At 42.0% G+C, this 15,513-nt stretch overlaps 1 protein-coding gene across 5 annotated transcripts in view; it reads right to left on the bottom strand.

Moving 5' to 3' along the window:
* ANO4 (anoctamin 4) overlaps window positions 1-15,513 on the bottom strand; it is a 561,128-nt gene that overhangs the window by 80,314 nt on the left and 465,301 nt on the right. For all 5 annotated transcript variants that reach the window (XM_008256958.5, XM_008256960.5, XM_002711221.6 and 2 more), the window contains one exon: window positions 9,003-9,063. In XM_008256958.5, coding sequence (XP_008255180.1) covers window positions 9,003-9,063 — 61 coding nt within the window. The remainder of the gene's footprint in view (window positions 1-9,002; window positions 9,064-15,513) is intronic.

Here is a 15,513-nt window from a genome sequence, read left to right as displayed (position 1 = left end):
TTACTTCTCTTAGGGATATTTGAATTATCAGATTCAATACTCAAGTGCTTTGGGGCTACTATTAAGTAAAATCAGGGTTAGTTGAACCTAAGCATTGCAATATCTTGGTAGTTGATCCAGTAACTGAGCTGGCTACTAAATGACTAATGGGTGGGTAGTGTATATAGCATGAATTACTGGACAAAGAGATGATTCATGTTCTGAATGAGACTGGAGTGGGATGGCATGAGATTTCATCTTACAACTCAGGAACTCGTGTGATTTAAAACTTATGAATTACTTATTTCTGAAAATTTATGTTTAATATTTTCAGAGCATGGTTAAATATGGGTAACAGAAATCATGGAAAGGAAAACCATGGATCAGGAGGAACTACTGTACCAGGAAACTCTTGGTTCAGAGTTATACACAATTGGGAAGTAGTCTCATGCCACTTATAAAGGACACAGAAGGCACAGGGTATGGAATATTTTGCAGGCCACACTCTATTATTATGCTCTTAATTAGGACAACTATTGCCAATTTCAGATAAATTTTTGCTGACCATGATGCATATACCAAAACAATTTTCTATCCTCCAAGCATAGTTAGGTTACATTTCCTACCATTTCTTGCAATTAGATGTGGTCACAATCCAAGTTTTGGTCAATGGAAAGTGAGTAGAAGTGATATGTGTCATTTATTGGACTGAAGAGTTAAGAAGTGGGTGCAGCTTCCTTGCACTCCCTTTCTTCTTTTGCCGGATGGATAGAGAGGACTCTGAGGATCCAGGACAGAAGGAACCCATTCTTACATTTGAAGGACCACAGGAAAGCTGCCTGCCCACTAGAAATACCTGACTGGGTTATGTCAAATGTCAAGTTTTGTGGCTTGTGTATTATAGCATTATAATTAATATAGGTTTTTCTGTAAAATATAGACATGGTGGCCGGCGCCACGGCTCACTAGGCTAATCCTCCACTTGTGGCACCGGCACCCTGGGTTCTAGTCCTGATCGGGGTGCCGGTTCTGTCCCGGTTGCTCCTCTTCCAGTCCAGCTCTCTGCTGTGGCCTGGGAAGGCAGTGGAGAATGGCCCAAGTGCTTGGGCCCTGCACCCGCATGGGAGACCAGGAGAGGCACCTGGCTCCTGGCTTCGGAGCAGCACAGTGCGCCAGCCGTATCGGCTATTTGGAGAGTAAACCATTGGAAGGAAGACCTTTCTCTCTGTCTCTCTCTCTCTCACTGTTTAACTCTGCCTGTCAAAAAAAATATAGTCACGGTTAACATTCTGAAAGTAGGAGGGAAAAAATAATCCACTGACTCAATTATCTTTCATCATCGCACTAAGGCATTTAGAGACTCTTATAGAAAATTCCCCTCCCACATCCTTGTTAGGTTCCATGGTAGGGTTGAAATGATATACTTATAAAGTATCTTCAGAGAACTAAGAAATGATAGAGCTGAGATTCAGACCTGCCCTTCCGGACTCTCAAATCCTAGGCTGGACTCTCAACTGGGAGCTTGAAAGTCTATTGGAATGAGAAGAGCCAGAAACAAGACAAAGAAAAACCCACTCTCCAACCACACGGGAGCACGTTGCAGAAGCCTATTACAGACATGAAAGGGCTGCCTCCCAGGATTACAGGCTCACTGGGTGAGCCTGGTGTTTACTCTCTAACCTTCCCTCAGATCTTTACTCTTCAACCAAGAATCCAGGAAAAGCCCTCATTTATTCACACAGCTGCTAGGGATAAAAGGCTACCAATCCTTGCCATTTGTTAACCTGACAGGTTTGGAAAGGCCTAAACCTGATTCTCCATTGTCAAAATGTCTACTCTGGTAATCCAAAAGATAATTATGTCTAGTCATAAAAAATAATTGTAAAACATTTTCCTTATTTTTTAAAAGAGGTTGAAAGGTCCTGTAATCTACTATATTTTTCTTAACTCATCAAAAAATTATGTTCCACTTGTTTGCACAGAAACAAGAATGGAGGCTTGGTCCTTGAGAAAATGAGTGGTACATAAAGAAGAAAAAGGATGATTTTTATTTCACAATGGTGATTCTCTGTTTTGTGTCTCAAAGCAATTTTCAGAAACTGGTTCAAGATGATTCTTCTACTTCTTAGCAAGTCTGCTTACTTCACATACACAATCCTTTTCCTCCCAATTTTAATTTCATTTCTTAAAATAGTGAATTAATAATTTTAACAGATTTTGGGTTTTTTAGTCCTTTATAACTTTCTGAGAATGTTTATTTGGAAAAAAGTACAGGGGAGTTACAATGATATATGTCTCGAGGTCACTTCTTGAGAGTTAATTTGTAAAGTGTACGTATGATAAATGAGCTCAGCTAGGAGTCACAAACTCAAATGCTAGAACAGACAGAGAGTACAAAATCCAAGTAGAAGAGTCATACAATAAAAGTGGTGGGGACTGGGGCAAAGGGCAGTTTGTGCACACTGTAAGGTGGTGGGTATTCCTCAGCTCCCATTGATGGTGCTGTGGACCTTTTCCACAAGAAATTATAAAAATGTATTTTTATGTGAAATATCTCAATATCAAAATCGTAACAGATTTTTCCATGTTTTCAAATTAATGGGGACCAAACAGAATGTTTAAAGTTGCTAATTTACAACATACGAGGTAGGCCATTGGCAATAGTAATGTAAGTGAATGTAAATGAATAGAAAGTTTGTGAAACATTGTACAATGTCAAGTGAGTCTGGAAAGCACAGGGTTATCCACACCTTTTATGAAGCTGGAATTAATCGCTGGTATTGAATTACTTCCTGAAGTCAGTGTGCCCACCCAGAAGGTGATCAGCCTTCTTTAAAATGACGTGTGTATAAGAACACACGTTTTGCAGAGTTATAAAGACATCCCAACATGAATTCAGACTCTAGGGATGTTCTATGTAATGGGAGTCAAGATGATTAATCAAGTGGAAAGACTTGTCAAGAACTGATCCATTCTTTCCATTCATTTAACATTTTTTAAAGATTTTATTCATTTGAGAGGCAGAATTACAGAAGGGGGGGGGGGATGGACAGAGAGAAGGTCTCCATCCACTGGTTCACTCCCTAAATGGCTGCAATGGCTGGAGCTGGGCTGATCTGAAGTCAGAGTCAGGAGCTTCTTCTAGGTCTCCCACATGGGTACAGGGGCCCAAGCACTTGGGCCATCTTTCAGTGCTTTCCCAGGACATTAGCAGAGAGCTGGATCAGAAGAGGAGCAGCGGGACACCAACCAGTGTCCATATGGGATGCTGGCGCTGCAGGTGGAGGCTTAGCCTACTAAGCCACAGTGCTGGCCCTCATTCATTTAATGTTAATTTAAATTCTTACACTTTAAAATAAGAAGAGTTCACATCAATGACCTAGCCATTTATCTTAAGAAATTAGAGGTCGGCATTGTGGCATAGCAGGTGCTACCACCTGTGATGGGCTGCTCCACTTCTGATCCAGCTCCCTGCTACAAGCCTGGAAAAAGCAGTGGAAGATGGCCCAAGTACTTGAGTCTCAGCCACCCAGACTCTACCATTTATCAGTTGTTGGGTAATCTCGGGCAAGATGTATAATTTCTCTGAGTGTCAATATGAAATGGTGATAGTAATCTTACCTATAAAATGGGGTAATGATTTCTTCAGGATGGGTTAGGAGAAATTGATGAGGTATCATATGTGAATGCATCTACACACAGTAGATACTTGGAAAATTTATATCTTTTCATTTTGTGTAAAAAAGAATTAGTACTTTATTGTTGGACACATAGATAAGTTTATCAATGATAAACAGCATAAATATCTATGAACAAAAGGCTAATTATTATCAAATTTATTTTATTTGATCTTAAAGGTTTAATTTATTCATTTGAAAAGCAGGCTTAGAGAGAGGAAGATGAAGAGAGAGAGAGAGAAAGATGGATGGAGGGAGAGTGTAGGAGGGAGGGAGTGAGAGAGAGAGAGAGATCTTAAAAATGACAATACTTCATTTGCCAATTACTAATAGAATGACACAGATTCTTGAATTTGAAATAAAACAACCACAGTCTTGTCATCTTCATTGCAGAGCTCTGAGGGGCTTGCTTTCTTTGTTTAATGGGAATAATTTAATTTTTGGTAACACTTAGAGTAGACAAAAAAAAAAAAAAAAAAAAAGGAGGGAAAAAAGGAAAGAAACCAGAAACAAAGAACAGAGGGAAATGATCTACTTCCTGACAGGTTTCTGCCAACATCTAGTTCTCTGCTGACTCATGTTTCTTTCCCCAAGGAGGGAAGCCAATTTAGTCCATCATTATTCTGCCCCTTGCATCTTTCTGAACAAAAACGAGCACCGATGAAGGAGGAGCACCGAGGTTGAAGCCCAGAGCCCCAGGCCCAGAGCGCAACACAAAGTCTGCAGGGAGCACTGATCTCTCTCTCACACATAAGTGAGCCTGAACAAAGCGGGCGGAGTTGCATCAAGATTTCCAGCCTGACGCAAAGGCCCTGCCCAGCTGCTACAAACTGGTTCCAAATGGAGCCATGCTGTTTCTCTGGTGAACACACAAAGCAAAAGGCAGCAAAACAGCTCATCAACACTGGCCCTTCAGAGCCTCGCAAACCACTTACATGTGTTCTCATCATCTCCATATCTAGCAAGTTCCTGAAAGCAGAGTGCATTGGTTTTCTTATGTTTTAACTTGTCAATCATAAGAGACGATCCTGAGACCATTAAAGTAAGCTCCATTAGAACTGACATGCTTTCATACAACATCACCACCTCAAAGCAGAATCAATAGTCTTTTATCTTCAAGTTCAGATCTCTAAAGCAGAAGTGGCTGCAACAGTAGCTGATCCTAGCAGAGGAGCTAAGCCTGCCCACTTTACCACATGGCTTTGCCACTCTCCAGGACTGCCTTGGTTTCCTCACCTGTCAAATCAGGATAATAACACTACGTTCCTTAAAAGTTGCTATAGAAATTAAGTAAGATCCATATACGATGCTTAGGAGAGGGTTCAGCGCATAGTAAGCTGTTAATAAATGTATATAAAATGTATGCGATCATAAGTGTTACATTATTGCAATTTCAGATTTCTACAAAACACATATCCCTATCTAAATCATTATTTTTCTCAAACTACCACATTTTTGGGAATGATACAGCATTTAAGCAATAAATTGTCAACAAAGCAATTCAGAGGGTAAATTATTCTAAGCTTGCTTTGCCTGGAGTGGCCCTAAAATGCCTACAGTTTATTACAGAATATCCATCAGAATCTTATGAAGTATATTCCAAAGCACAAGGGCCGTCAAATCCCCAATCCACCCACGTGCAAGCTCAAAAGCTTCTAAACTCCATGCTCTAGGCTAAGGGGATAAAATAAATCCTATTTGTCATCCATGGCATGAAACATTCCAACTTGCAAAAAAGAGATGCAATCCCTTTTTTAATGGTGGTACTTGGGGAAGAGATGAAAACTTCTGCCTTATAGACAAATGCTATTATAGCAAAATTTTTCTTCTATACAGTCTCAGGGGGTAAACCGTGGAAGAGGAAACCGTTACTTCAGTCAAAGTGATGTAGTTAGGGAGGTAGCAAGGAATTTAAGATTGCCAGCGTGAGTACTGCAGCTCTCTGTGCACCACAAACCCTCCTCCCATACCAACCACAACTGCTGGGAGATTTGCTGCTTAAGAGCTGGAGCTGGCTAGAAATGTCCAAAATGGCTGCAAGTTGGGTGTCTGTGGTGGCAATGAAACCACCTTGATTAGCACAATCACTTCTATCACACACCTAAACCCCATTCCTATCATGCACCTGACTCCATAACACTTCTGAGATTTCCAAAAAAGAGGGCATGGAAATGGGCAATGCACAAACCCTGTGGAAACTGCACCTCATTTGAATATTCAGTGAGGTATGCCCCAGACACAATCTCCAGGCCTCTAAAAGGATGACTCTGAACTTTGTTAATTACAGCATCACTCTCTCATTACCAGCAATCCCTCCTGAGTATGTAATTATTCTTTGCCTCTAAATAAATCATGCTTTCCTGCTCGCCTTTATTTTATGTTTCTTCCTTGAATTCTTTCTCAAGAGGAGATAAAAATTTGGAACGAATCTAGCCCAGGGCCTGCCTCACAACAAAAGTATATGTAAAACTGGTTAAATACTAAAGTGAGTAAGGGGGTTTTGTGTTTTAATTGTTCCAGAATACCACCAGGATACATCTCACTATACGGGGCATTAACTCAGTACACAGAAGGTTAGTAGCCCAAGGAAGATCTTCCAAGTGATAATGTCAGGACTACTACTTCTACTAATAGTTTCTGTAGCCCATGATGCTAGTGGGCTCATATGCTTAGGGTACCTCTATCTCTGATGATGACAGGCTCTTCCATGGACATCATATACTATGCAAATATATTCATTTCCTATGTGTGTCATGAGAACCACTGATGTAAGAAATGAAAATATGTCCCAAAGTCCCCTCATTTGGAACCATGGCAAAACTCAGGCAGTAGGTGGCTTATTTCATTACTTAATTACAGTTACTGATAGTAACATGTTCTAAGAAAACCCAGACACAATTCTCAATCTGAGAGCTCAGCCTTGTAACCAAAACTCTGACATGGTTAGTGTCCTTTGTTTGCAAGGGACAGGGATACACTAAGGGTGGCACAAACAGAGTTTTTCACAATGTGCATGAAGGGAGGCATGAATAGGAATGAAGACTGGGCTTATGCAGAGGTAGATATGGAAGACAGCAGTTTGTGAGACCTCAGCCAGGAGAGACCATGGGCCTTTATGCTGATACTCCACTAGCAACATGACTTGTTGTATTTTCTCTTTGCTTTGGGAGACTGTGTTGCATTTCCTCTCAGTTGACTACTGGTTGACTTCTTTACCCACTATTCTATATATTTTCTGCTAATCTTTACTTCTTATTTCTAGGCTCTCTTTCTCATAAATTTAGCATCCTCATAATTCCTTGTAGTCCCTACTTGCAACTGATAGTCAATTTCAATCTCTCTCATTCTCTCTGTCCTGCCGTATGTGCATTGTTCAAAGCCAGTTTCTGCTGCTAACTCATTATCTCCCTCCACATTTCCTAGTCCTCATTCTTGAGAATAGGAATATGATTGTTGTTACCAATCTTGGCAGAATTTCAGGCCTTTTCCAAGGTTACTCTCCTGCTTTTGATTTGATTGATCTTGGATCAAATACCTATTGGATAAGAGGGGTTGAAGTGACATATCCCTTCAACAGAGCTGTTCTGGGTAAGAGAATTTCCTTTGATGATCTGTACATAGGAAAGGCAGAATGATTCTAGAACCAGCCTCCTCAACAGAACAAGGTTTTATATTTACTTATAAAAAAAGCCAATGAAATGCATTCTTTGTGTCAAAGAAATCCTTAGGTAATTTCCTTCTCTTCCTGCTTCTCTCTTTCTTTTTTTTTTTTTTTTTTTTTTTTTTTTTTTTTTTTTTTAAATTTGTTTTAAGGTTTATTTATTTATTTATTTATTTTTTTTTGACAGGCAGAGTGGACAGTGAGAGAGAGAGACAGAGAGAAAGGTCTTCCTTTTGCCGTTGGTTCACCCTCCAATGGCCGCCGCGGCCGGCGCGCCGCGGCTGGCGCACCGCGCTGATCCGATGGCAGGAGCCAGGAGCCAGGTGCTTTTCCTGGTCTCCCATGGGGTGCAGGGCCCAAGCACTTGGGCCATCCTCCACTGCACTCCCTGGCCACAGCAGAGGGCTGGCCTGGAAGAGGGGCAACCGGGACAGAATCCGGCGCCCCGACCGGGACTAGAACCCGGTGTGCCGGCGCCGCTAGGCGGAGGATTAGCCTAGTGAGCCGCGGCGCCGGCCAACCTGCTTCTCTCTTTCTTTCTTTCCATCATCCATCCACCCATTCATCCATCCATCCAACAAATACGTATTAAATATTTCAGTCTCAAAAATAATTTCATGAGATCATAATCATCCTTCAGAATCATATATCTATTAGGCAAGAAAAGTGCACATGCAAATAATTGCAAGTTCCCTAAAATTATCATAACCCAAGTGCTATGGAAGTTCAAGGCAGCAACATTGTATGGCCAGAGACGATGACATTTCACCTGGGCCTTGAATAATGGGGAAGATTCTGATAACTCATTCCAGACATGAGGGAAAAGATGAGCCTATGCCCAAAGTTAGTAGAATGTTGCACACTAAAATTCAGATTTTGGCATTTTAGGCTATAAGGTAAATTTAATCATTATAAACAATATAAACTATAATCATTATAAGAATTTCAAATGAAACTGAAAATATATAACATTTTAAGTTTGTCTTTCATCACTGTTTGCTTATTTCTTAGAACGTCATGATTTCTCCTCTCCAAAGGCAAGCACCATTAACTGTTTACTACGAATCTAACCAGACATTTTTGTACAATTAAAGCTCGATAATATTTAACTATGAGCTGTTATTAAGCCCACTTTACTAAGAAGTGGTTCAAGTAACTTGTTCTAAATTACACAGCTTGATATTTAGAGGATTTGCGATTTCAACGAAGGCCTGTTAGTTCCAAAGACTTGGAATAGCTTGAACAGGTACGGACAGACTCAATTCAGTTCAGAAAGTAGCCCTTGCTTATAGGGGGTCATTTTATCCAGACCTAAAACAAAGCCAGCTGTAAGTCTTCATCCATTAGCTACTCACAGTACAAAGTCCTACACATACTGAGATGAGTGTTCAGTTTTTCCCAGACTGAAGAGCTGGTGAGCTCTAAGCTTTCTTTTTATCTTCAACAGAAGGTGAATTTTACTTTAATAATGGAATGCTGATGAAGTTGCTGAGTTTTAAAAGAAATCAGACATGTTTCTTTTGTACCACATCACTTCTAAGATACACCAAATAAATTATTTACCATTTAATTGCTAATAGAAAAGCTAACTCAGTGTACTCAAGCTTTTTTTCCCCTGTCCAAAGAAAGAACACATCATAGAGCAGACGGGAGGAACTCGGGTTTTACACTGGTAGAAGACTTACCCCACACTGCCATGAAAACAGCAAAGAAGACGGTGGCTCCATTGTCAAAAAGGTGGGTCACCTGGGAACAATATGCATCAGTGTTACTGAATATCAGTTGGATATTTATCTGTGGCCCCAGTAGCACTACTAAAAATTCTTTTCCCATTTCAAAAACTCAAACATATACATATGGAATGGATACACACATAGTTATATTTAGCACCAGGAAGATATTTTTATTGCTCCTTTAAAAGTTTCCAACTTCCCAAGCATTGTTTTTAATGCTTCAGTTATTTACTTTGAAAACATGGGTATTTTGTGTACAGTTTTGAGCAAACATTTTCTGGGCTATTCTCCGGATTTCTGCATTAAAAAGATGGGAGAGCAGAACCATTAACAAAGTCCACTTCCACCTCTATTAAAGCCTCAGGCAATCACTGAATTTACCTACTGCAAATAGTGCAAAGACAGTCAGCAACATTTTGTCTCTAGAATAATACATTCTATTGCAATCAGCACAGCAAAAAGCAAACATATCTATTCTCCCTGCATAACTGTCAAACTTGTTCCCATCTGCAGTATAAATCTCACTGATGTCCATGCCAAACTGAAATGAGGACTGACAGCTTCATAAAGCACAACGTTTTTTCCCTTTTGGTATTGTATAACTCCCTAAAAGCAAACTTTACTGTCTTTTGGAGAATGTATCAGGTATGAGCAGGTCTTTTCCTATTACATCACAGCATGAATTATTTCCTATTCTTCCAAAAGTTTATGACCTCTCTTTCTTTGAACATAGGAGATGTTGGCAGCATTCAAACACCTGAGGGGAGACAAATGATATCCTAGGCCAGAAGAAGTGCAAGCTGTAGGAGTATGCTGACTCTCAACAGCAAATCAAGCCTGAAAGTCCCAGTGGTTATCCCGTTGGTCTGTGCTCACTCTCACGCTCGCTCGCTCGCTCTCTCTGAAGACACAGCTTGCACTCTCAGTGTCTGTCCTGAAATGGATTGTGCTTGTTGCTGCTTTGGCTGCCCAGACAATTTTTCCTCCCATTCTCCCTTCTCTGGGGAATACAGCTAGCTAGCTCGCATGCACTCTTTCAAGCTTTCACTCTTTCTCTCTCAGGCTGGTCCAAATGGGCACATGGCTCAAAACAGAGCCAATCACAGTACTTTCCTGGGACTGATAGGCAAACCTTTGGAAAGAGCATTTTCTGTTCCATTTATCAGTTTGGGAGAATGTGAATCAGCAAGTGTAAAGTCAAGGGGATTTTTTTTTCAAAAGATTGATTTATTTATTTGAAAGTCAGAGTTACACAGAGAAAGGAGAGGCAGAGAGAGAGAGAGAGAGAGAGAGAGAGAGAGAGAGAGAGAATCTTCCACCTGATGGTTCACTCCCCATTTGGCCACAACAGCTGGAGCTGTGCTGATCCGAAGCCAGGAGCCAAGAGCTTCTTCCAGGTCTCCCATGTGGGTGCAGGGGCCCAAGGACTTGGGCCATCTTCCACTGCTTTCCCAGGCCATAGCAGAGAGCTGGATCAGAAGAGGAGCAACTGGGTCTCAAACCAGCATCCATATGGGATGCTGGCGCTTCAGGCCCGGGTGCTAACTCGCTGCACCACGGCGCTGGCCCCAAGTCAAAGGGATTTCTGAGTCCTCATAAGAGGGAAGGCCAGCTCAGGATGGCACCCTCTGCCAAAACCACCCATGGAAGAGCAAGACAGTGATTTCAGGAACTAACAAAACACAAAGTCGAAGACCCTAAGAAACCCTAGGAGAGACAGAAGGTTATCTCCCACAAGTGTGTATGTGTGTGCAGGGTGACCAGAGGTTAGAGAAATACTTCCACTTTACTCTAGCCTCTTACTTAAATGGACATTGGACAACTGCTTTGCCTTCTTTCAGAACCAAGCTACAGCAAATCAAACCGCAGGTGCTGTTGTTCTTGGGCTACTGCCAGGCTGAGATGGTGATAAAAGAAAAAAGGAAGAAAGAAGGTGCTCCCTGGATAGCTGCAGTGGAGTCGTCCTCAGTCCATTACTCCTTAGGCCCAGGGCTGGGATTACCATCAAGGGAGAGGTGCCTCCTCATAATTCTGCTGTGTTCTAAGCAGGTTTAAGCATGAGACTCTCAGAGGGCCCTGGGTGCCATGGCTGATGTGGCTTGGGACATCCACATCCCAAGTCAGAGTGCCTGGTTCAGGTCCCAGCTCTGCTTCAATTCCAGCTTTCTGTGAATGTGTTCGCCCTGAGACTCCAGCACTTGGGTCCCCAGCACTCACATGTGAGACCAGGATTGAGTTGCTGGCTCCTGGCTTCAGCCTTGGCCCAGCACCAGCTATCACAGGCATTTGAGGGAGTGGATCAGCAGAAAGAAGATCTCTCTCTCTTTTAAGTAATACAAATAAATAAAATTTAAAATGAGCCTCTGAAGAGCCACGTCTTCTGTTAGAGTGACAGCATACAGCAGTGCCTGGTGCTCAATGCCCTCCTCTCTCTCTAACACTGTAGAACTGACAGACATGGGCTGGTCTCTGACGCTGATCTAAAATGGTTGATAGCTCCAGGGAATATATACTCACAGCCCAAATAACAGCATATCTGGAGAACATCTTCCTGTCCCCCAAAATCAGTTCCCAGCTAAGTTGTATACATCTTGTGAAACAGTACATGTTCTGTATCAGAATGCCAAGAATTGAAAATAAACACCACAAATATCTTAGGGAGATAAAGGAAGGATGAGGTAAGCCTGGAGTCAAGGCACTTGGCAGTCACCTCCCGGCTGGTGCAGAGAGAACTGGAGACAGGTGGGCAGAGTCACCTAAGGGCCTGGAGCAGCAGTTTTAGGTTGTGAGAGCCTCATGCTCATAAACTGTGAGCTGCCTCCAGTTAGCAGTGAAATCAGCTACTAGGTCTCTCTCTGCTGAAGCCACTTGGAGTGAAACACTGATGGAGCTGCTTCTGGGCTCCAGTTGGATCTGGTATTCCTGCGTACCCACACGGCCAGGAAATCACTATGACCATACTAATAAACATTTCTAAAGGAAACCCCGTGTAACCCGGGTCTTGAAATTGAGGCTTTTTATCTTTCATTTCACTAAGTTTCTCAGCAAGATCCTAATGTTAAAATCTTGTATCTCAGTGTGGCACAGTGGTGACTAGACACGTTTGGTAATCCAAGGCCTGGTGATGTATTGCTACGTGACCATGAATAAATTATACCTCTCTGAGCCACCACACAAAATGAGAATACTTACAGCTACCTTGAAGTTACTGTGAGAATCAGAAGTCATAAACACAGGTTGTCTAGCTGTTATAGTAACTTTGGTTTAATTGCAATTGTTATTGTTCTAGAACTTACTTTAGGTAGAACTATCAGAAGCAGCTCTGATAATACCTGAGTAGTTTGAACTATTCATGATGATCCTTTTAAGGAATCATCTTCTTGATAATTCACTCACTCTGTATCTTTTCACATTAAAAGCAAAAGCAAAAATAAAAAATCCATACCCCCCATACACACACAGACACACACACACACACACACACACACAATGGGCTCGTGCTTCTGAGATTCTCCAAAAATTAGAATTTAAAAATTGCAGTCATTCAGGCTTAACCCATGGCCTTTTAAAAATTCTTGATCTTCACCAAATCTCTATTTCCTAAGGTCACTTTGTTAAATTTGTCCACATCTATTTGGGTCCATCTGTGTGTTCTCCAAAGATAGGGAGGACATTTTGTGCTTTTTTGGTCCCTAGCAGCACAGACTAAGAGTCCAAATCTTTCTAAAATCACAGCTGACTGCTGCAGTTTGGGCTCCTCCCAGAGGGACAGGCCACCTGCACAACTAAAGACATTATGGATGAATGGCTACTCAGCTGCCTATCAAGTGTTCTCTAATCCAAAATGAACAAAACTCTGCAATGCCAACAGAGAAATGAGATACACTCAGGCTTTAGTAATCACAGAGATTCAATACAATCTGCCAGCCCCTTTTATCTGTAGAATGTGGATAAACCAACAGATAGCGGGTCCTGGAAGAGTCTTCATCAGCCCAAATTTCAGCTATTCTTTTGCATTAATGACACTGCCTCTGAAGTAAAATCAGTTCCATGAATTCAATGAATGTACCTGTTAGTTTAATAAAGTTACACACTATTAGAAAGGGCCATGTGCCAGTGCCACGGCTCAGTAGACTAATCCTCCACTTGCGGCGCCGGCACCCCGGGTTCTAGTCCCGGTCGGGGCGCCGGATTCTGTCCCAGTTGCTCCTCTTCCAGGCCAGCTCTCTGCTGTGGCCTGGGAAGGCAGTGGAGGATGGCCCAAGTGCTTGGGCCCTGCACCTCCATGGGAGACCAGGAGGAAGCACCTGGCTCCTGGCTTCGGATCAGCGCAGTGCACGGGCTGCAATGCACTGGCTGTAGCAGCCACTTGGGGGGTGAACCAACGGAAGGAAGACCTTTCTGTCTCTCTCACTGTCTATAACTCTCTCTCTCTGTCTAACTCTGCCTGGCAAAAAAAAAAAAAAAAAAAAAAAAAAAAAAAGCCATGTAATAACATAACATTTGGTAAGTAATTTGTGCTATTTTTTTTTTCCCAAAACACTTCCACATATACTGTCTTTTTTGGTCTTCATGCCATGCCGATGGGATGTGACAGAGCATGTACTGCTTGAATTTAAAGTTTTTTTTAAATACTTCATTTTTTTTGAAAGGGAGAGAAAAACGGGGGGATGGAGGGAGGAGGGGAAGAGAGAGAGAGATCTTCTATCTGTTGATTCACTCCTTAAAATGTACACCACAGCCAAAGCTGGGGCAAGCTGCAGGCAGGAGCCTGTAGCACAACCTGGGTCTCCCTTGTGGGTGTCAGGGACCTAAGTATTTGAGTCATCATCTGCTGCCTCCCAAGGCAGACATAAGTAGGAAGCTGGAACTGGAAGCAGAGCCAGGACTCAAACCTAGGCATTCAGATGAAAACTGGAAAACTCAGTCTCCGAAAAGTACACATGTGCAGTGTCAAGGAGGTGAGAAGCTAGCTTGGAATTGAGCTCTTGTTGACAACAATGATGATGAAGAGGAGAATGGGGGTGGTTGTCATTTACTGAGATCTTACCACGGCTGAACACTATGCTCAGTGTACATCTAATCTGACTTTTTATAACACGCATGTGAAACAAGCAACATATTCTTCATTTTGCAGATGACAAAACTGAGGCTCAGAGAGGTTAAGTAACTCATTTCCAGACAGCCATGTAGTAAAGAACAGGGTCAAAATTTAACCCAACATATAGCAGGTGTCTCTAGTAATAACAAATGAAATCAGAGTCCCTCAATTAGTCACAAAAACTCCTAGAGCAGAGATTTTACCCCTTTTTTCCTGCTTTGGCAATCTAGTGAAACTTGCATACCCTGTATCACATGACATTTTCAAGTGTAAAATATAAAGTACGTAGATTACAAAGAGCAAAACAACACAAAGGAACACTGATTGTCATAACCTATATTATTGTCTGATGTTTCATCAGTAATAAATCACTTTTTTATTTTTTTAACCTTTTTTTTTAAATTTTTTGACAGGCAGAGTGGACAGTGAGAGAGAGAGACAGAGAGAAAGGTCTTCCTTTGCTGTTGGTTCACCCTCCAATGGCCGCCACGGCCGGCACACTGCGCTGATCGGATGGCAGGAGCCAGGTACTTATCCTGGTCTCCCATGGGGTGCAGGGCCCAAGTACTCGGGCCATCCTCCACTGCACTCCCTGGCCACAGCAGAGAGCTGGCCTGGGAGAGGGGCAACTGGGAAAGAATCCGGCGCCCTGACCAGGATTAGAACCCAGTGTGCCGGTGCGGCAAGGCGGAGGATTAGCCTAGTGAGCCGCGGCGCTGGCCTTTTTAACTTTTATTTAATGAATACAAATTTCCAAAGTACAGCTTATGGATTACAATGCTCCCCCCTCCCCATAATTTCCCTCCCACCCGCAACCCTCCCTTTTCCCGCTCCCTCTCCCCTTCCATAAATCACTTTAAATAACAAAAAAAAAAAGAATTTAACTTTCTCTAATACTTGTCCTTTTATTGTGTGCCATGCTGTAGCTTCTTGTGTTGATATCTAGAGCCATATTTTTTTTAGAAAGCTTTTATTTAATAAATACAAATTATATAGGTACAGCTTTAGGAATATAGCAGTTCTTCCCCCCATACCCACCCTCCCACTCTCTCTCACATCCCATTATTCATTAAGATTCGTTTTTAACAACTCCTGTAGCAGTAGTTACGGTGCACTTGCTCCCCATGTAGGGCCTCTGTCCTTAATGAGTTATACTACGAAAATTAACAGTAAAACTTGTCTTCAAACTGTACTTTAAATTTTGTCTGTCTGTGTGGGTACACACTGTCAAAATCTTCAGTTAGTATAGAATTGGTCTTCTGTATATAAAGACAATTAAAAATGGATCTTAATGAAGAATGGGTTGGGAGAGGGAGTAGCAGGTGGGATGGGAGTGGGGGTGGGAGGGCGGGTATGCAGGAA

Source organism: Oryctolagus cuniculus, chromosome 11, assembly GCF_051225735.1.
Source record: "Oryctolagus cuniculus isolate XC-2025 breed Fujian yellow rabbit chromosome 11, ASM5122573v1, whole genome shotgun sequence".
Taxonomy (NCBI): domain Eukaryota; kingdom Metazoa; phylum Chordata; class Mammalia; order Lagomorpha; family Leporidae; genus Oryctolagus; species Oryctolagus cuniculus.
This window is presented reverse-complemented; position numbering and strand designations above follow the sequence as displayed.